Genomic DNA, 21,938 nt, shown 5'->3' with positions numbered 1-21,938 from the left:
GAGGGTATAAAGCACTCACATTTGAAGTCTCTGCCACATTAAGCATCGTTGTGTAGGTGGGGGGTTTCCTTTTGTCTCTTTGTCTTTACCCCCGTGTCGTTCACCTTGTGTCTGTGCAACTTGTCACTCACTGATTGCCATCGATGCTGGATTCATCTATTTATGCCAAAGGGTGTGAGTTTTACTCTTTGCGTATGAAAAAGAAATCCTTCATCAAATCTAAAAGGAAAAAAACCTACTAAAATGCAATTGTTTTGTAATCTTGTATCTTGAGCATGATTGTTAATGTCTTCTTGAACCCACTGATGTAAAAGCACTTGGTGGCCTTTTAGGAGAAAACAAAGCATCACTTTGGGTGATTGATTAAGTTTAGCTTCATTCTAGCCATTTCTTTTTTTTTTTAATGTCTACGTATTTATTTTGAGAGAGAGAGCAAGCAAGCAGGGGAGGTGCAGAGAGAGGGAGGGAGGGAGAGAGAGAGAGAGAGAGAGAGAGAGAATCTCAAGCAGGCTGTCAGTGTGGGCTCGAACCCACAAACGGTGAGATCATGACCTGAACTGAAACCAAGAGTCAGACGCTTACCCTAGTGAGCCACCCAGGTGCCCCCATTCTAGACATTAATGTAGCATTCCAAGGGATTGGGATCCATGGTTAGTTGTCGGTTCTTGCTATAAGGTTGTGATGCAACATTCGCCATCACCTCATTTTTATTGCTGTTGAAAGATCAGTACGTGATGCGTCCACAGGTAAACAGCAAGTTGAAGTCCAGAGTAAGGTATTACATTAAATACCTTTTGTTGTCATAGGTCACAGTTTAATCTTGGCAGTTTTACATGGCATTTATTACTATTTGCGTCCCTTTTATTTTGTCCTACGTAAATTGAATATAAAATTCCTTTTGACAACAATATTTCTTTCTGACCATAGTACATGTTGTGAAGCTTGCTTTGATGGTTCTAGTATATTTATTCCCACTTTAGATGCTTCAGAAACATGTGTCCAGTGAACTGATTTCTTCAAGTTTCCATTTAGCCGAAAGGGGCAGCAGAGATTTTATAGAAAACACAGCCCCCAGGGAACTGTGACATTTATTTGGAAACAGTAACATAATTAACCATATGCTTATTTTCATATTCAATTTGGAGTAAATACTGTTACATTTTTTAACAAATGTGTAAATACTGTTAAAAATTATTCTAAGATGACTTCACATTTTCTGAAACAGTGATCTATATCTATCTATATGTAGATAGATAGATAGATAGATATAGTATTCATACCCCACATTTTGTTTCCTGGTTTGTATTTTCACTTTGTATTCATAAAATTCAGTTGTATCTCTTTCTTACAATTCTTTTAGGAACAGAATTAATGTAGTATTTTTTTCTCCATACCAACCTACTCCCAGTCCCTAAACAAAGCATAGGCAGTGCCTCTGTTTCGTTGTAAGGTCTATTTGATTCACTGCAGCAGGAGAAATTTAGTTTTCCCTTTTTCTAGAGCCCCTGGAGTCATTTTGTGTTTGTTTGCTTTACTAAGCTGTCGCTTGGTTGGAAACCGAGCATGTGTTAGTAAAATAAAACGGCTTGGTGACGAGCTGGAAAGGGGCTAGAGCAGGGACCCCAGCCAGCCACTCGTCTCCTCATATACCTGCGGTGATGGAGAAGCAAGCCCGTTCTGCCATTTTGTCTCGCCGTTTTGGCACAGCGAAAGGTAGCTCTTCTTCGCAAAACCTCTGGGGGCCCCAGGCTAGAGCTTCAGGGCCGTGGGTCTCTCTGTCCGTGAGGAACGGATCTGGTGATGGGATTCGTGGTGAGGAATCAGGACGCTGTGGAAACCTGAGAGCCCAAAGCTTCCTCTAACTCTGCTCTTGTTTCGCAAGAATTCCTCTTCCAGTATGTTCTGCTTTGGTTCCATAGGGGCAGTGCCAAGATCTAAGGAAGAGAAAACAGCTGGAGTTGCAGATACTTTCTGAACCTATTCAGGCGTGGGAAGGAGAGAGTATTAAAACCTTGGGGAATGTTCTGTTTATGTCACAAGTAATGGTGCAGTATGGAACATGTGAGGTAAGAGGTTTCACAGCTCAACGCCATTGCTGCCATCTTTCTTCTTGTTCTTCTTTGATTCGTTCGTCCGTCCAGGCCAGGTTGCTCGAACGTGCCGGGAAACCGAGCGCCTCTTCTTTGCCCCACACTCTGCCAGGTGCTGTGGGAGAGAGGAGGAGAGACCACGCGATGAGCCGTGCCTTAAACACAGATGAAAACACAGGCTGCGGCCAGAAAACGAACCCAGGTAGTCAGTGTAGATGGTGCGCCTCAACAGTGGGTTGCACGGAAGCTCAGAGAAGGGAGAGAGCAAGGAGGCTGTGGAGAGGGGACTCGAGGAGGAGGGCCACGAAGGGAAAAGGCGAGCATTTCGTAAGGCAGAGGTCATTCTTCTCTCAGGAGAGAACAGGAGCGTGGCCTTTTGCTGCAGGAAGGCGAGGAAGCCGGGCTGTCGGGAGCAGAGGAAGTGTGTTGGGAGAGGGAAAGCCGTGGGGCGAGACAGAGTCAGGTTATGAGAACGCTGGGCGTCAGGCAAGAGTCGTTCAGATCCACCCAGCAGGCAACAGGGAACTGTTAGAGGCTCGAGTAGTAGAGAAACGGGAGCGAAGGGGTGTTTATGATACTTAACCTGACTACCACGTACGTCAGGTAAACAGAAGGACCGGCTGGGTTGGCAAGTGAGCAGTACCCCGCCCCCCTTCCCCACGAAGCTGGTGGCAGAAAATGAAACTTCAGGGCCAAATCTGAGCCCCATTTAGGAGGGAAAGCCGATAGGAGGCAGTGACCTATGGGCTGGAGGAGATGATGGCCGCCATCTTGGACCTGTTAACGTCCAAGTGACCGTGGGTCTCCAGGGGGCGATGTCTTGTGGGCGGCCATTAAAACAGTAGAGAAACGTGGGCGGGAGGTCAGAGTTAGAGGCAGGGATTTAGATGTCCCTGACAGATGTGCCTTCCTAGGAAGTAAGTATCCAGAGAGAAGCACGGAGGGCTGAGATGGAATAGGTCTTTTAGGAAGGGGGCAGTCCAGCGAGGGGGGAAGGTTGGTTATGTCACCTGGCCTGATTTATCGGCTGTTAGAATTGCCTTCCCCGTCCCCAGACATCTTCCTATACTCCCTGGCAGGTCTCTGTCAGAGATTCATTACTTTGGGTTAATGAGCAATCTCATTTAAGGCGCAGATACCCTGGGGAAGGTTGGTGGGTGCTGCAGAAGGTTCAAAGGTCAAGCAGTATGGAGACCAAGAAGAAGCCATCGGATTTTGCTAGAAGGCAGTTATTGATGGCTCGGAGACAGCGGTGGGGCTGCAGTTAGGGAGGAATCGATGAGGAGAAAAATGAAGGCAGCAAGTCATTTGGCCATAAAATACCGAGAAACAGGGTACTGACATACCTCGGGAGATCCTGGGGGTTTGGTTCCAGAGCGGTCTCTCGGTGTGTATAAAAGCTATCTCTGCGCTACGCAGTGGTTTATTAAGTGTGCAGTGCCATGTAGTCTACAAAACGTAAAAAATTCCTTTATTGCTACAAAATGCTAACCATCGTCTGAGCTCTCCGTGAGTCATAACCACTGATCGCAGATCCCTATAACAAATACAGTAATAATGAAAAAGCTTGAAATATGGCAACAGTTACCCCGACGCGACAGACATGAAGCGAGCAAATGCTGCTGGAAGCATGGCACTTACAGACCTGCTCCACGCAGGGATGCCACAGGCCTTCAGTCTGTTAAAGAACACGACTACCTGTGACGCGCAATGAAGTGGACCGCAAGGAAACAAGGCAGGCCTGTATTATATCGAAGGCGCCACAGGGGCCAGGGAAGGCCTGTTAGGACAGGAGATGTGCGTATGTTAAAGGCAAAAGAGGAAAAGCTCATTAAGCAGGCGACGCTGCTGGAAGGAGGAAGAAGAGATTAAGTGTCTGTAGAAGGGCATGGAGATAATTGGAGCTAACATGGCTGGACATGTAAGCCGAATGTAATTAAAAAAATTTTTTTTTATGTTTATTTATTTTTGAAAGAGAGAGAGAGACAGAGACAGAGACAGAGACAGGGAGACAGACACGGGGAGACACAGAATCCGAAGGAGGCTCCAGGCTCTGAGCTGTCAGCACAGAGTCCGATGCGGGGCTCGAACTCACGAACCGTGAGATCGTGACCTGAGCCACCCAGGCACCCCTGGATGTAATTTTTTTCGCATCTACTACGTGTGCATCTGTTTGTAGAGTTCAGAGAAGCCCTCACGTGTAAAATCTCCCTTGGTGCCATTTTCAAAAGGTATTTATTTCTTTGTTTCACATGAGTACGGTGGTTTTCATGTTCTTACTGATTAAAAGTAATTTTATGAATAAGATCTTAACACACATGCCAGAGCATAATACATTTCCTATTTCAGGCTTTCCTACCTGAAAGCCCCTTCTGTTTTGCTACTTTTCAGAGTAAAATCATTTTCATTTTGCGAACCTAGAGACTTGTGCTTTGCCTACAGCTTGCGTAGGAAGGCATTAACTGTGTGACTGCTCAGGCATACATACTTGGGAAACAGGCACGTTATTTGTATTTAACCGTTATGTATAGGAAAAAGAGGGATAAACTGTGGCTTTATATTCACTTCGATGTCGAATTCAACTAGTCTTGTGCTTTTAAGTTGGGTATCTTTTTTAAAAGGTCACTGTTCATGTTTCGTTGCCGTATATAAGCCCTGTGATGTACAACAGTGACTCCAGAAATTCTTTTTTTTTTTTTTTTATTTTTTTTTTCAACGTTTTTTTTATTTATTTTTGGGACAGAGAGAGACAGAGCATGAACGGGGGAGGGGCAGAGAGAGAGGGAGACACAGAATCGGAAACAGGCTCCAGGCTCTGAGCCATCAGCCCAGAGCCCGACGCGGGGCTCGAACTCACAGACCGCGAGATCGTGACCTGGCTGAAGTCAGACGCTTAACCGACTGCGCCACCCAGGCGCCCCAACTCCAGAAATTCTTAACAAACAAAATGTCCACTTTCTGTCCTCCACTTAATATTTTCCATTTCACTTTAGGAAAAAGAGGAGCGGTACCTCATGTTGTTTTCAAGTGTCTTGATAATGTTATCCGCAAGTCCTCGGATGAGTGGCTTTATCTATCAGGTCAGTAGATTTCATATAAAACAAACAGCAGGACCCAGAATGAAAACAGGTTTGCATCCAGTTGCAATATCTGTTCTATGGCCCTAAAAGCTCCAGCCAGAAAATGCAGAATGTTCTGACCCTTTGTTGTAATTATACAGCTTATAAGAGCAGATGTTCCTTAGATGGAAAACCTTTGTATTGCTGTAATGAATTTATCTTGAACGTCCATCGCGCTGGCTGTGAGCTAGGTTACGAATGTTCCGATAGAAGTCCTTCCACTCGTTGGGAAATCAAACTTCCTTCAGTCCGCTCCCCAAATATGGAGTGCTATAAGTTACTGTTGCCTATTATAGCTGGCCTAGCAATGACTAATGTTCATGAAACTGGAAACAAAATTTTTTTTTGAATCTTTACTCTGTTGACTGATTCTCCGGAAAATGTGTTAGAAAACAAGTAAGCCTGTTTGTAAATCCTGACCGTATGGTTTAGGATGTGTTAGCAAAACACAAGCCACATTGCCCCCTTGCTTTCTCGTCTGATCACATTTGAAAGCAGGGAAGCATGCAGGCCAGAGAAATATGTCGAGCCCTGAATCAGCAGTGATTTCCGAGAGGGTCAGAAAATCTAATAGACATAAGCCGGGGCACATCTAACCACAGAACTGATGGGAATGTTCCTTTTCTGATAGGGAAAAATACCAGTCGCGGGAATCGTGGTGACCAGATTAGATGAAATCGAAGGAAATGACTACACATTTGAAATCACAGGTAGGCACTCTTGTCTGTTTCAAGTAGCTACCTGAAATCCTTTTTGGAATGAAGTGGGATTCGAGTAAGTAAAAGCTATTATTTTCTGCTCTAAGTCCGTGAGCAAGTTTTACCTGGCCACAGCAAGGTGTCTTCCATTTTCTGGGATAATTAGGGTCCGGCGACAGAACCAAGTCTGGCCACTCAAAAGCCTCGGCGTGGCCATTGGTTTCAATCTTTTCTTGCATCGGAGCTACTTGTTAGAACTAACAGAATGGACTGACGTAGAGGCACAAATTGAGCAAAATACCAGGCCTGACCTTTTGGCCTACGGTCCCTTTTGCCAGGCCCGTGTGATTTCCACGTGACGTGATTTCCACTCTGCACCGAGAGGGCGCAGCAGCTCACGCTGGGATGGTGGCCCCGGGCCTTACCCCCTTCGTTCCCCAGTAGGGAGCCCGAGATCGGATGTTGGCCTTGCTTCAGCAGGGGTTTCAACAGGGGTTATCTCATCGCTGTGGACACTCATGGAAACAGACACCCCAGCCTTAGTTGCTCGACGTGTGTTTATGAATGAGGTGAACTCAAGGCCCTCCGTGTCTTTTGTCTCCAAATGCTCCCAATGGGGCAATGCAGGTAACCTAGTAGAGAGGACTGTGGTCCATTGCAACAACAGCCAGGACTTCCAGGAATGGCTGGAGCAGCTGTGCAGACTGATCAGGGGACCTGCCTCTTGCAGCTCATTATCCAAAACATCGTCGTCCTCTTCTGGTGCTCATTCCGTAAGTTGTCCACTTGTGCGGTCCGGGGACTACTGAGTCTCTCGTCACACCTGCCTGCAGAGGACTTACAAGAAGCAGTGAGCATGCCCTTAGTCTTTGGGTTGTCTATATTCGTAGGTCTTGAAGTACAGTTAAACCTCACTAATTCTGACTACTTGTGGAGGGAGGTCCGTCCAAATTAATGAAAGGTTTTACGTAGAGGTGTGCGGCTTTGTCGGACGGCGTTGAGGAGCTCCCGCCAGCTGCCCGCAAAGTTTTGTCTAATCAGAAGTCCCACTGAGATGTTTTAGCGGTAAACGAGATTTATTTTCTTTTCACTTTTTTTTATTACATATAGTTTATTGTCAAATCGGTTTCCGTACAGCACCCAGTGCTCATCCCAACGGGTTAATTAGCAGCCGTTATTCTCCTATTCGTTGTGTGCTGAGTCAAAAAACAGATAGTTTACCTGCCCAAGTACTTCACCATCTCCACGTAATCTCATTTAGGCTTCCACATTCACCGGGCAACCTTCAAGGGTAAACTTGCAGCCGCTGCCTTCTTCCAAGTCATCACGAATTTGGAATTCCTGGACTTGGAATTGATGAGGTTTTACTGTACTTGTTGAGTGAGAGCGAGGATTGCAGTGCTGTTAACACTCCAACCGGTGATGCCAAAATTCCAGTCTCAGGCACTGTGCGCTGTGGTGGGAAGAACAAGGGCTCCGGCATCAGATCTGAGGTCAAATCTTGGCTTTGTCAATTGCTAGCTAGTTAGTTACTTCACTTCGCTAAGGTTTGTCGTAGGCAGTTCTGCTGAGATAACCTATTTCAGCACCTGATAGAGTGCCAGGCACCCGACTGAAGCCATCCAGTGCTGACTCCACTCTCCTCTCTTATGAAGGAAAGCCACCCCTGACTTTAGTGAATCAAATTCCAGAAGAGAGAGGGAAGACAGGCCCGTAGGATGTTGAGTCGATTTTGTGCTGTTCCTTAGAGACCCCATCATCTGGACTTTTGTTTTCCCACCTTTCCTTTCCTGTGGTTGGCTTTGCTGATCCAATGAAACTATTGTTCTCTTGCCGTGCGGCACAAGGTCGGGTTCAGGTGGCAGATCGCCAGCATCTCATCAGACATTTTCCCAGTCTTTTAGCTCTACCGGACAGTCCCGAGGACCCTTGGAGCCTCCTCAGATTATAAAACCGTGGAGTTTAAGTTGTCTACGACCCGCACCTCCACTTAGACCATCAGCAGCACTAGGTTATAAAGAGGTAATTTTGCTACATATGGTATAAAATGTGTCTGTCAAGCTAATGTCACAGCTTATTCCGAAGAGTTCTGTGGGGATGTGCTAGAATTTATGCTAGGTGATACATGTCAGTCAGTCGTGAATCGTTAGACTCGGGGATGTTGTTATTTCTTAATTTTCCATTTCCCCATTGTCCCTGTGCAAATATTTATCCAGAAGGGTTTATGTGCACTGCCTGGGTTCCCCGGTCCCTTCCTGATAATTGTATATAATGTCCACACATCTTAAACAGAAGCCACTTCCTTGGAGTTCAGTTTGCGACCAGGCAGACCCAGTTCTGCATTTTGGATCATTTTGATCTATTAAAGCCAAATCAGGAAAGTCTTATGGGACCAAGCCATAAGTCTGAGCTATGAGAGTCTGGACCTTCTGCTGCAGTTGGAAAGGGAAAAGAATTTAATGAAAAGAATGTCTTTTCAAGTGAGGCTTCTAAGCAACATTGGATATTTGGGTAGTATGGGGACTTCAAGGTTCTTTCTGTTTTTTTCCTGAAAGTCACAGTCAGGAAATGTCAGTCACTGGCTTCTGTAACTGTGTGGAGTGTTAGTTTTTCCATCCAAACGGTGTTTTGTTTTGTTTTGTTTTGTTTTGTTTTGTTTCCCTAAGATGTTAATCATCATTTCAGCTTTCAGTAAAGAGCCTCATTTATAAGTGACTGTTCTTTAACTAGGTCTTCCTGAGTGAAGGTTTAAGATCGTGGCGGTTATGAGACGCATCTTAGAATTAGGGAGCAAAGACAGCATACATTGCCATATCGACTGTGTGTTTTGATGCGCGACACAGATTTAGCTCAATCTCAAGTTTGTTTTGATTTCAAACACTGTGCTACTGTCTCGATTAATTGTTGCCTCCGAGTGCGGTAAAAATAGAGCGGTATTGACACCGGAGGAATTTTTGATCGTTTCAACTGGGCATGACAGGAGAAATAATGCTTGAGCTGAATCCTTATTATGTACCTCTGTTCAGAATTGGGCCAGGAAACAGTCCCACGGGTTTGCTGTGGAAATCGACCCGGGAAAATCGTAGTTATCTGGGTCCCCTTTTTAACGATCGCTATTTTGTAATTGTCAGTTCCTAAGTTCGAATTCAGGTGAGCCTTGAAGGGTCCAGTTAACTTAATCCTTCGCAGAACTAATCCATTAAAACTAAGGCATGATCACGTTGTTTCTGCTGGGAGAAGAGAGCTATTAATATACTCTTAGCGTATAGTGTGTATTTCAGTTATTTTCAGTATTTGTTATTCTGCACAGAACTGTATTCCTTGGGCTTTCGCGTGACAATTTTGCATCTGAGACTAATGCGGGAAACATGATGATGTTCTGTGTAATTGATGATGACACTAACATTTGACTGTTGTTTTAGAATTACTGATAAATGGATTTGATCATTATAACCATCGACCTCTCACGCTCATTTTCTCTTTCTTTACATATTCACTTTAGAGGATGTCTTATATCTTAAAGGTAAGGGTAGAACAATATCTTTGGCTTACAGTGGCCTCATAATGCTGTGCTGTCACCTCTGATGAATGAAGCTTTTCCTTTATGCTTGTTTTGTCCCTTGTTCTCATTGGTGGCTAAAGTACGAAGATGCAGTTCTGACATGTAAGTACTTTCTTCAGAAAGCAGCCTCTTGTGAAATCCACATGAAAATGTTGTCTTAGACGCCTTGAAAATGCCTGTTTTCCCTGTGTCTTTTTGGTAAACGCTCTTTTTCCGATCCTTTTTGTCACATGTGAGTTTTCCATGTCCGTTTTCAAGTCTAAGTGGGTCGCTGTGGCTAAGTGGAAGAAATTCAATTGTTTTGTCCCATATATTTTAAGGTACTAATTATGACCCACACATCACGTATATACCTTGCATGGAACATTGGGATAAGACGGTCACTAGGGTCTGAGATTCTCATCTCTTTGTTTGGATACCTGATAATGAGCACCGGTTACTTATCCGGCAAAAGCAAATTCAGTAATCCATGGCTCTTTTGTCTGCTAATTAAAAATACAGCTTTCTGTATGTATATTTAAGCTTCGGTCTACACCCATTGTTCCTGACGCCAAATTATTTATCAGGACATCCCTCATTTGGCTCTTCTCTCTGAGTTCAGGGAAATTTTTTGGTCCCTTAATTTTCCCATCTGACAAATGGAAATTAATATTCTTCTTTGTGGGACTGTCACTAAGGAAAATGTATTTAAAAAGCTTTGAAGCTCCTTGAAAAGCAGTATGTACCGTATTAGTATTTACAACTGTTACTTGATTCCCTGGAAACTGTATCAGCGAGGACTATAAACCAAGTTAGGAATGCGGTTGTTTCCCTAGGATCTACACCCACTATTTTCTCTGTACACGGCACCTGTCCCTATGGCGATTGAGAGGCCAGTGTCACTGCCTCTGTTTTATGGAAGCTTTTAGAGTTTCTTGGAGCCATTTTTTATTGTGTACATTATTAAACTTTGATGCCCTTTTGGGACTGTCAAAATAAGAGAGAGCCATTCGGTTTCATTTCATTTGCTCTTTTTAATTTGTCTTGGGGGGAGAATTTTAATTCCTAAACAAACCTCCGTCCTTACAGGAGTCTAGTAAAAGCCCCAAAACGATGAAGAAGTTTCTTCATAAAAGAAAGACGGAAAGAAAGCCATCGGAGGAGGAGTATGTGATTCGGAAAAGTATGTGTTTTGTACTTTTGGAAGGTCGGTTATGGATGAACTAGCAGAAGGATTTTTTTGAAAGCAGATGATTAGAGCAGTTTGTCCTCCATACCCCCTGTTTCATGAAGAAAAAATGCATGCATTCAAGGGTTTGGTCACCTCTAAGATTTTTGAGTCAGCTGCCGCCTGTATGATTTCGTTTTGAATATTTTGCCCTGCCTGGTTGAGAACCACTAAAGGGACCTGTTTGCTACGGATACATTTTTTCCCTTAGTTTCTGATGCCCAAGATATTTTCCTCTACCAGGATACACTAAATAGACCTGAAGGCTGAAATCCTTCTGGAAGGTTAACGCTCAATGACGTTCTCTGAGTTAGCCGAGGAATCGGGCAGCTGCTGCATAGAAGCAGCTGGATTCAGAGTCAGGCTGCAGAGTCGGTCAGCCAGTGGATATGTATGTATTTGCCTCTATGGCTGGGAACGAGGTCCTTTGGGACACACATGAAGGAGTAAGTGATGTATCACCAAGGGGTGACGGATCTGTGCGTCCTGGCCAAAAATACAGTCTGGAAAGATCTGCTGGACTCCAGCTTCTGCATCTACCCCACCCCACCCCCCACCGGGATGTGCGCATCCGCCCGCTAGCTAGCAGGGTTTCGCCCTCCAGTCATTTCAAGAATGAGTTGGAGGAGGAGAGGCAGGAGGGGGAATCAATGACTCTGCTGGCTGGTTGGAAAAACGGGTGAGGTCTATGGGGGAAAGCTTCCTAGAGAAGGGAAGCCTTGAAGTTTGAGGGAGAGGCAGGTTGTGGCATATATCGGATGAGAACTGAGGCTGGTGCTGTCATTGCGGCCTCTAAGAGTCTAGTAAAAGCCCCAGGGCCGCCTGGGTGGCTCAGTCGGTTAAGCGTCCGACTTCAGCTCAGGTTGTGATCTTGAGGTTCATGAGTTCGAGCCCCGCGTCGGACTCTGTGCTGACAACATGGAGAGGACTCTGTCTTCCTCTCTCTCTCTCTGCCCCTTCCCGGCTCTCGCTCTCTCTCTCTCTCTCTCTCACACACACACACACACACACTCTCTCTCTCTCTCTCTCTCTCAAAATAAACTTAAAACCAAAAGCCCCAAAGTGATGAGGACATTTCTTCAGGAAAGAACTCTGGAAAGAAAGCCACTGGGGGAGGAAGCTTTCCGGTCAGGGAGCCCAGTCCCTAGCAGTTGAGTGCAGTGCATGATTCTGAGGGTCCAGGGGCGTAGATGTCTCTGCAAACTCATTGGTAATTAAATCTCACAGGTACGGCTGCTCTGGAAGAAGATGCTCAGATCCTGAAAGTGATCGAAGCCTACTGCACCAGCGCAAACTTTCAACAAGGCCATGGCTCAAGTAGGTTCCCCCAAACCACTTTCTCTAATGAGCCCTGTTTCTTCTTTACTGCTCGGCACCTCTTTGAAGAAGAGAAAAGCAGCCCAGCTGGGTTGCAGGGTGTGGAGAGCAGGTGACTTTGTGCCGAGGAGCAGCGAGCAGAAGAGCAGAACTGCATCTTTCCGATAAGGGGCTTTTAGCTGCCCGGCGGTTTGTTTATGCAGTGTTTTCTTTTCACCCGGAGAGAAAGAGACACGCAAGAGTAAAAAAGCTGGAGGTGATAGAAATGAAAACAAAAGAAGTTTTTTAAAAAGTCATTCTCCTTTGAAGTACGCAGATGCCTTCACCAGCACTAGTTAGGAATTAAAGAACCCAGAGAGTTCCTGTGTCTGTGAACTGATGCTAATCTCTTCTCATGGGCAGATTTGGAAAGGAAGTCACAATACTATCTCCGATCAGCTGCATATTTAAGCGAACAGTGCTTCACCAAGCTCAAGTTTCAAAGTTGCTCTGAAATTCTGGAAATGTAGCTGCTTAGCCGGGGCTGTTTGGAATGTGTGCAATTTACAGGGAGCTACAGGGGGGAGGGTAATCCCCCCCTCCCCGCACCCCTCCCCCCAGCAACTTTCAGGCACCAAAGGAAAGCAAGCGGATGTTTTCTGATTGATCCTTGAGCTTTTTTTTTTTTTTTTTTTTTTTTCCAAACCGAGTCACATAGACACGAGTCTTCCGTGACTATAGGCGTTCAGGGGACCACAAGTGAGGTGTCTGCTGTCTGCATTTGCTTAAGACACGAGTGCTCTGTAACACAGCCACTGCCCAATCACTTGGGTGTGGGGGGGAGGGGATCACTTTGGTGGGTTGCCTTGACCGATGCCTTCGGAGTAACTTGTCCCTAAGGCTGGCGGGAGGAAGACGTTTGATGTCGAACTTGACACGTTTGACGGTGAAGGGAGGACTGTCACACCATCTAGTTCACAGACAAATCCTGGCTGTGGCCTTGGGCATGCCCAGCTCTGAGAACAAGTTTCGAGGAGGCAGGAAAGGAAAGGGAAAGCAATGTGTGTCGTGAAAACTAGGAAAGCGAGGGGGACGGGGAGGCCCCAGAAGAAGCCTCCCTTGTGCAAAACCTGACCTCACCTGCTCCCCGAACCCGCTCTCTTCATGTCGACAGTGTCTGTAGATGTGTCACAGGGGCAGGCAGGTGTTGTAGCCTAAAGAGTCACGTTTCCACCCCTCCTGCCCAGCCTCCCCTGACACGTGGCAAGCGTCTAGCATCATGGTGACCTCCCATCCTCTGTCCCTCTCCGGCCAGAAGTCGTGCTTCCTTGGAAACGACTGCTGTTGTTTCCTGCTGCATTTAACTGATCAGTCGGTCCGCTGTCTCCTTATTAGGCACCTACCAAGTGCTGGGCCCTGTGGAAGGCAGACACAGGGCCACCTCAGCAAAGGGGAGGCAGTGAGCACTCATGACTTGAAGGAATTAGGCTTTGAAGAGAGGACGCCAGTGGCTCAGGGAGACTGAAGTTTAAGGGCTTGAGCTCTGAAAGGAAGGATCCGGAAGTGAGGGGGAGGTTGGACATACAGGAGAGCTGTTTGGCCAGGTCCCTTGTCTGTTCCGTCACCTCTTCTGTCCCAGAGCCTCGAGGCAGTCTGAGCAGAGCCCTAAGGATGCCCACATCTTTGAGATGATGTGATAATCCCCAACCCCCGCTCTACCCTTGACCAAAATGGCCTTGACTGACTGAACGCACCCCACCCCGGCCCCCCGCTTCGAGACTGAATCGGTGTATTTGGCCGTTTCCTCAGTCGGGAAGGTGTAGTCACCAAATGTTGGGTGACTGCTCTCTGGGGTGCAAGGCAGCAGCATGCCATCCACAGAGACCCCTCGATGACAACAGTGGACGGGGCCAACACCTAGAATAGTCTCCAGTAACTGTCCCCTTTCTGCCCTCTCTGAATCCTTGTTTGTAGGTGCTCGCAAAGATTCGCTTCCACAGGTCTTACTCCCCGAGGAAGAAAAGCTCATCATTGAAGAAACCAGGAGCAATGGCCAGACCATCATTGAAGAGAAGTGAGTAGAGCAGGCTGCTGTTTCTGATCTGTCTGGGGGCCGGAAAGAAGGTTCTGGCAGGGCAGTGGGTCTCTTGCAAAGCCTGCACCGAAGGATAGTCCGTCCTTCTCCGGGAATATAGCCCTCTTTGCTCTCATGCAGTTGGGAGCGGTGGGAGGGCTTCCCCCACCTCCCCGCCAACAAAGGGAAGGGGGAAAGGGAGGCCAAGTGGGCAGAACTCTCTGCTTGGTGGCTGCCCCTGGGATCAGCTCCCTCATACGGCACGGTGCTTCAGGGCACACAAGAATAGCACCCTAGATGAATCTAGATGGCGCTGGGGAAGGCCACAGCACCAATTTCCCTGCCCAGATGGATGCTTCTCATGCATACTGAGTCAAACACTGGACTTTCACACACTTGACCTATTTAGAATCCTACAGAAACCCAGTGAGATAAGCTTTATGTTCACCACTTCTATAGGCGCGGAAGCTGGGGTTCAGGGAGATGATGTCCCTGGTCTACCTTTGCACGGCAGTGAGGGTGACCTAACGGGCGAGAATCAGGTTAAGTACCCATGGGCTCATAAAATAAACACAAAGTGGCCAGCCAAATGGTTTGTTTAAACTTGAGTCATTTCTGAAGTCAGGCCTAAATTTGCCTAGGACAGCATATTTCAAAGTGCTTGACATTGTCGATGTGTTTTTCCATCTGGTACATGAAGTGATGTGGCAAAATGGTAAAGCACTTGGGCTCAAGGGGACAGCCCTGGTTCAAGTCCAAATTCTGCATCACGTTAGCTGTATGGCCTAGGTGCAAACCTCTTTACCTCTCTGTGCCTCAGTTTCCTCATCTGTAAATGGGTATGATAGTACTACTTTAAGGTTTGTTGTGAGGTTAGATGGAAAAATAAATACAAAGGCTAGCACATGGTAATCACTTAATAGATGATAATCATTGTCATTATAATTATTGTAGCTATATTAATCCCCACGATAACTTTGTGAGGTTTTTGGGGAATGTACTATTATCCCCATTCTGTCTGTGAAGAAAGTTAAGACAAGGAGAGGAGGAGAAAGAAACTACCCAAGGTACCCAAGGTTACCCAAGGTTGGAGGACTGGTAGGTGGTAGGATCAGAACTGGAACCCGGATCTCCAAAGTTCTTGTCCAGGAGCAGAGCCAGCCGGGAAGTGACTGTTCTGACTCAGCCAGGGCACTTTAATTCTCTTTTGGAATAGATGGAATCTTCCAGAAATAATGCCTCTGACTTTGTGTCATGTAGGGTCATGTAGGGTCAGAGAGATGAGAAGTGCAATGCCATGGCACAGATCTTGTAGGATAGGCAGGACCTCATGAGGGCCCTCATTGTATGTTCGGTGATGTTCATTCCTGCCCCAGAGAAAGAATCGAAACCTTTTGATGAGCCCTAGTCTCTTCTTTTGTGTTCACCCAGCTGGGAAGCAAGTGGCCAAGGAGGAGGGCAGTGTAGAAAAGGTGTAATGACATCGTGTTTGAATGACCACGTGCGCTGATGGTTGTTCACCCACAAAAATAGGGCCCCACGAGGACCGTTCTTGGCGGTTATGTCTCCCGACCAGCTGGAAAGTCCACTGCTTTTCAGGATCTGTATTTCTAGAAAGCTGCTTTTATTGTTACGTTTTGCTTAACAGTACTTCAGTGCCAGCTGTTAAACTCTGAACTTTATGTTCTAGGAGTCTTGTCGATACTGTTTATGCCTTGAAGGATGAGGTCAAAGAACTGAAACAGGTAATGAAATATAAAAGTCATTTTCTCAGCTCATAGAACAGGACCACGCACTGGTAGGTGTTCTCAGGAGAGGTCCAGGGACAAGGTGATGAGGTGGGGATTTTTATTTTCCTTGTGTCTTCAAGGTGGGTCTTGTTGGTTTTCCCATGTGGTCTTGGGTTTAAATTTCTCAGGATTGCTCATATACCTATTTAGCAGTTTACAAAAGGGTCCCCAACTTAGTTATAACTTTCATGCTCTCGGACATTTGTAAACGGAACTTTTTTTTACAAAGCTAAGTCATCCGTGAGTGGATAAGGGTAAAGAGAACCATAAATCTTGAGTTGTGGGCTCCTCTAGAGATGTGATCCGCTGTTTTCATGATGCACACTCTTCCCAGTGTTTGGGGACTGGCTGTGCCTGGTGACGGGGTAAAGGACGGACTGGAGGGGGGAGAACAGAGACTGGAAGAACACTCGGGAAGTTGTCACAAAACTCAGGGTGAGACAGAGGAGCACGAGAAAGGAAAGTACAGTCAGTGGTGAAAGCTGCTAACAGGATAAGCAGGAGGAGCCCTGAGAAGGGGCCACTTGGTTTGGGAATTGACAAGTCTTTTCCCATCACAGGAAAATAAAAGAATGAAGCAATGCCTGGAAGAAGAATTGAAATCAAGGAGGGACCTAGAAAAGCTGGTCCGGAGGCTGTTGAAGCAAACTGATGAGTGTATTCGGGCCGAGTCCAGTAGCAAGATCTCCATCCTTCCATAACCATCACTGTGCAGCTGGGCAGATGTTGCCTTCGGGACATCTTGAAATGTCCAGCTTCAAACGCTCTGTTTGCTCACTTCTTCGGTTTTCATTTTGTATCGGAGTCAGTCTCTCTTTCTCTCCCTCTCTCTCTCTCTCTCTCTCTCTCTCTCCTTCGCTTTCTCTCTCTGTCTCCCTGTTTGCTTGAGTGTCTGTTGGTTGGTTACTGGTTGGTTGTTTTCCTTCTGACAGATCCTTCTGACAGGTGGTAGAAATCTCCCCAGAGTCTTTTCCATCCGATGAGAAAAGGGAAACCTAGTGTAGGCAAGTGACTTAAATGGTCTTCAGATGGCCTTCAATTCATAGTGCCTCTTTACCAGCCATTACCCCTGGGTCACTCTTTTGCGGCTGGCTACCAGAGCAAAGTGGCTGGCCGTGGCTTAGTAAATGTGAACTTGACTTTTTCTCGAACGCTTTCTTGTATCTGGAAGCCCCTCAGTACCCAATTTAATGAAGGCGAAGCTCCCCGAGCTGTGACTAGGGTAGGGTGAGTAGAAGACTAGCACATTTGCCCAATGACCCAGCCACCCTTCCCCGGGTGATCATGTGCCACCCCTCAATGCACACTTTTTATTGTTATTATTATTATTGTTGTTGTTACCGCCCTGTGTTGTCTGTAGGGCCAAGAAGACAGTAGCACCCTTATTTCTTTCGTGCGGGTTGACATTTTCACTCTACGGGGCAGAAGCCCCACGCATCCATGCCAACACCAGACCCATTAGCAAATTGCACTAGACAATCTTCCCCTTCAGCAGCAGAGCTGGCCATCTTTCCCCAGCGCATGATAGGTTTCCTCCCCTAACCTTCTGCCTCCCGCGTAAGGTTTATGTCTCCCCAGTGCTTTAAGCCAACCATACCCACTGGTGCGTAAACTAGTAAGTGTGCGCTTTGCTTACTTTTAAAAAATACGGACTGTGAGCCGCTCCTTCATCCACACTGCGTATTCGCCTCGCGACTTCTCATCCTTCAAAACGATCTGCATCGAGGAGATATTGTGCCCTAGTAGACAGCTTTAATTCCCCGTATTGCTCTCCCAGATACGCTGTGAGAAGCTGTATGTTCATCAGCCTCTTCGAGTAGGGCTCGAAGCATCATTTGCAGAGATGTGCTATTGGTCCGGTTTGTATGTCCGGAAAGAAAGGACCCCTCCAGTGGTCGTGCGCTGGTTACTAGTGAAGCTGAGTATTTGGAACCGGTTTGCCAAAGTTGCCCTTTGAATCAAGTGATCGCCTCTGTAAGTGTCTCAGAAATGAGCACCACGTAAACCCGGTTTAGAAGAGGGTCACAGAAGAGCAGCATCCATCCGAACTCGACACAATCGAACGTTGGCATGAGGCCCCGGGACAGAGCAGCACAACCCGCCCCTCTCTCTCCCAAAGACAGGTGCCATTGGGCAGGCGGGGACAATCACTGGAAAGAGAGGCAAAGGGCCAATGGACCGGTCAAGGTTGTCTTCCAGATACGTTTGACGGGTGCCTATAAATGTGGGTTTTGCAAGTGTTGTCTAGAAACCAAACTTGAAGCTTGAACACCCCCAGCCTGCTAAGCCCGTTTTCCTTTTTTGGTACCGGGGATCTCAAGTTCCCACAGCTACACAGTACGGGGCTGTTGACCGCTTGCCGCCCGGCAGAAATGACACCATCCACGGGAAATGGACTATTCCCGCCGCCCACCATCAGCCAACCCCAGGCGGCCGTCTTTGGAAGCTGTGCGGAAGCCCAGCAGTCTAGATGTGCCGTCCCTCACCTAAAACTTAACAACAGCCACACAGATCTTAGCGTCCGCCCCGTCTGGGGTTAACCAATGGCTTGCAGTGAATGGCACAAACTGTACCCCTAGGGAACATTGTTGCGATTGCGAAATCCTTTAGTTGATAAGGTGTAGGATTGCTTAGCATAGTGAAAGGTCTTTATTTTAAAGTGACGTGTACATATGCATGTGTCTGGAACCCGGCCCTTCTCAGGAGAGGCCCTCGGTACGCTGGGTACTGAAGCTTGCGCCGAGTGATGTCCGCACTCGCACGTGAAACAATAATATAAAGGAAACGAAGCCATGTTAGCCCGAGAGCAGTGTCTCCGTAGTTGTGTTGTTTACAATACTCTATAAGTGGGTTCCTGTCACCCTGTAACTAAACCGCTGCCCTTAGAGGCTTTGTAGCTCTTCTTCCGTCGCGTCCCTTCTGACACAAGCTCAGATTTTCTAACTTGTTTTTATTTTGAAGACTTTTCAAACGGACATTTTCAATAAACAAGGATAACAGTGCTTTATAAACTAAGTCCTGTGTTTCTTTCCTTTTCTCCCCCCGCCCCCACCAGCTGGTGGCAGTTTCCTCCCGCGTGTCTTCACTCAGGGCAGGGGACGTTTGCTCCCCACTTTACAGAGATACTTCGTGCCATGGGACGGGACCTTCCTTAACCTCTCCGCCCCTCTCCTTCTGGCCCCAGCCTGCGACCTGTCTACACCATTTTCCGCCCGGTGTCGGGCTTTGGTCAACCAGTGGTAGCCTCTATCTTGCCCACAGTTGGAATGCTGGTGTCAGCAGTCACGGTGAAAATATTTGCTCCCCCTCGAGACTGATGCATCTGTTCCTGCCCCCTTAAATTTTTTTTTTTCATTTTATTTAAGTCCAAGTTAGTGAACATACGGCGTGGCATTGGTTTCAGGAGTAGAACCCAGGGATTCATCGCTTACGTATAACGCCCAGTGCTCATGCCGACAAGTGCCCTCCTTCAGGCCCATCTCCCCACCCAATACCCCTCCAGCAACCCTCAGTTTCTTCTCTGTATTTAAGAGTCTCTTATGGCTTGCCTCCCTTCCCGTTTTTATCTTATTTTTCCTTCCCTTCCCCTATGTTCATCTGTTGTGTTTCTCAAATTCCACATATGAGTGAGATCATATGGTACTGGTCTTCCTCTGACGGACTTAATTTCACTTAGCAGAATACCCTCTAGTTCCATCCACGTTGTTGCACATGGCAGGCGTTCGTTCTTTTTGCTCGCCAAGTAATATTCCACCGTGTATACATACCACATCTTCTTCATCTATTCGTCAGTCGATGGACATCTGGCTGTTGTCAACAGCGCTGCTATCAACATTGGGGCGCCTGTGCCCCCTCTGAATCATCATTTTTGTATCCTTTGGTGAAATACCTAGTGGTGCGACTGCTGGGTCGGAGGCAGTTCTATTTTTAATTTTTTGAGGAGCCTCCATACCGTTTTCCAGAGCGGCTGCACCCGTTTGCATTCCCACCAGCAGCGCACGAGGGTTCCCCTTTCTCCGCATCCTCGTCGACACCTCTTTCCTGAGTTGTGCCCCCTCTTATGTTTCTCCCCAGAAGCCTTAAAAAAAAAAGACCTATCCCAGGCTCCCTTGCAGCTAAGGCTCCGTATACAATGTGGGTGGTTCCAGGGACGTGTTGGTGGTTTCTGTACCCCAGCTTCCAGAGGGTGCAGCTTTGTGCATGGGAGACCGTACCAGCAGCAACCATGACCTTGAATCCATCCGTCCAATAGAAGCCCCCTGACTTGCACTTCCGTAGCCAGTGACTTTGCAGGCACCGAGTATTACCTTTCTGCTCGCCACGCCTTTGGCAGTTTACGTTTCCTACTCTGACGTCGTAGCTACGACGCAGCACCTCCCGGGTGCTAGGCTCTATCCTAAGTGTTTTACGTGGCTAAGCTCACAAAACCCTCCCAGCGACCCTATGGGGTATTGGTTATCCCCGTCTTACAAATGGACAGAGGCGCAGATGCTGAACAAGATGGCGGGGTGTGTGGAGCCGGGACGCGAAACCCTGGTCTGTCTGCCTCTTGGATCCATGCTGTCTCTACCACGTTTCCTCCTCTATACTTGGCACCTGCTAGGTAAGCTTCTGCCTCAGCCATCTACTCTCCTGAAGTCACTACTGAGCCTTTTTTTTTTAATATATGAAATTTATTGTCAAATTGGTTTCCATACAACACCCAGTGCTCATCCCAAAAGATGCCCTCTTCAATGCCCATCACCCACCCTCCCCTCCCTCCCACCCCCCATCAACCCTCAGACTACTGAGCTCGTAATCGGAAAATCCAGGGAAGCCTTTTCAACTCTTATCTTGATCTCTCCACAGTGTTTGGCCCTCGCCTCCTTGATAGATCTTCTTGGCTTGCGTGAGCCCAACTTTTCTGGCATTCGTCCAACCTGACCAACCCCCGTCTCCTTTGCTGGCTCTGCCTCCTTTGCCTGTCCCTTGAACATTGGCTGGTCCTCGACACTTTTCTTCTCCTCCTCCTTTCTATAGCCTCTTCCTGGACAGCCTTGTCTACTCCTGTAACTTCATTTATCACAACGCAGGTGACTCCCGCGTCCGCATTTTCCCATCGCGATCTTTCTCCTGAGTTCCAGACCCATGGATGCAGCTTTTTGCCGGACGGTCTCAGATCGGGTGTCCTTCAGCACCTCAAACTCAACATATCCAAAGCTGGACTCCTCATTTGCATTCCCAGGTCTGTTCGTCCAGTGTTTCCCATCCCAGTGAACAGCACCCCTGGCTACCTCGTTGCCCCAGCCAGGAAAATGGGCATTCTCCTCCACTCTGTCCTCTCCCTCAACCGTGTATAAGTTTATACATCAATGCTTTATAAGTCTAGCCATCCATCTTACCAGTTTTAACTCTCTTGTATCCTCTGAATTCCTCTCCATCCTCCCGACCATCGCCTATTTTTGGCACTTGTCACCTCCTTCCCTCTTGTGTCACCTTCTCCAGTCTGTCCTCTTTCGTGCCAGTAGAGTGATTACCTGTAAGATGTATGTCACTCATCTGTTTCAAAATTTAATCTCTCGCTATTTCCCAGCACACAGCAAAATTTAGTCTCCACGAATTTCCCCTAAGTCCTGTAATATGCCTTTTGTCCTTCCTAAAATCCCTTTCCCGTAACTGTCCATTGAGCAAATTCTTCCCTTTCCATTAGGGGGCAGCTCAAGTATCTATGTGAACTCACAATTTCTAAAACGCGTGCATATAGGCGTGTCTCTGCATGTGTATGTGTGTCTGTATGTATTACGATTGCCAGACAAAATACAAGGTGCTCAGTTAAATTTGAATTTCAGATGGGGCACCTGGCTGGCCCAGTCCGTAAGCATGTGACTCTTGATCTTGCGGTCTCGAGTTCAAGCCCCACGGAGGGCGTAGAGCTCACTCACTTTTTAAAAATTTGAGTTTTAGAGATCATGTCCCAAATTCGAGATCATGTCCCAAATATCGCACGGGATGTATGTATACTAAGGTTTTCAGTGTTTACCTGAAATTCAAATATAAGTGGGTCTCCTGAATTTTTATTTGCTAACTCTGACAGCTTTTGTATGTGTGCGTGTATATAAAATA

General features: G+C 46.9%; 1 protein-coding gene across 5 annotated transcripts in view; it reads left to right on the top strand.

The window, feature by feature from the left end:
• ARHGEF6 (Rac/Cdc42 guanine nucleotide exchange factor 6) overlaps positions 1-18,843 on the top strand; it is a 102,234-nt gene extending 83,391 nt beyond the window's left edge. For 3 of the 5 annotated variants that reach the window (XM_007098485.2, XM_015544878.2, XM_042975159.1), the window contains 11 exons: positions 1,920-2,066; positions 5,084-5,170; positions 5,841-5,919; positions 6,535-6,680; positions 7,804-7,929; positions 9,410-9,430; positions 10,538-10,631; positions 11,904-11,993; positions 13,947-14,046; positions 15,737-15,791; positions 16,397-18,843. In XM_007098485.2, coding sequence (XP_007098547.2) covers positions 1,920-2,066; positions 5,084-5,170; positions 5,841-5,919; positions 6,535-6,680; positions 7,804-7,929; positions 9,410-9,430; positions 10,538-10,631; positions 11,904-11,993; positions 13,947-14,046; positions 15,737-15,791; positions 16,397-16,537 — 1,086 coding nt within the window. In that variant the 3' untranslated portion in view covers positions 16,538-18,843. The remainder of the gene's footprint in view (positions 1-1,919; positions 2,067-5,083; positions 5,171-5,840; positions 5,920-6,534; positions 6,681-7,803; positions 7,930-9,409; positions 9,431-10,537; positions 10,632-11,903; positions 11,994-13,946; positions 14,047-15,736; positions 15,792-16,396) is intronic. The other 2 variants (XM_042975157.1, XM_015544877.2) reach the window with 2 other exon arrangements.
• The last annotated feature ends 3,095 nt before the right edge of the window (positions 18,844-21,938 follow it).

This window comes from Panthera tigris, chromosome X (assembly GCF_018350195.1).
Source record: "Panthera tigris isolate Pti1 chromosome X, P.tigris_Pti1_mat1.1, whole genome shotgun sequence".
In the NCBI taxonomy this organism is placed as follows: Eukaryota; Metazoa; Chordata; class Mammalia; order Carnivora; family Felidae; genus Panthera; species Panthera tigris.
The sequence above is the reverse complement of the archived record's forward strand: the minus strand, read 5'-3'. Positions and strand labels throughout refer to the sequence as shown.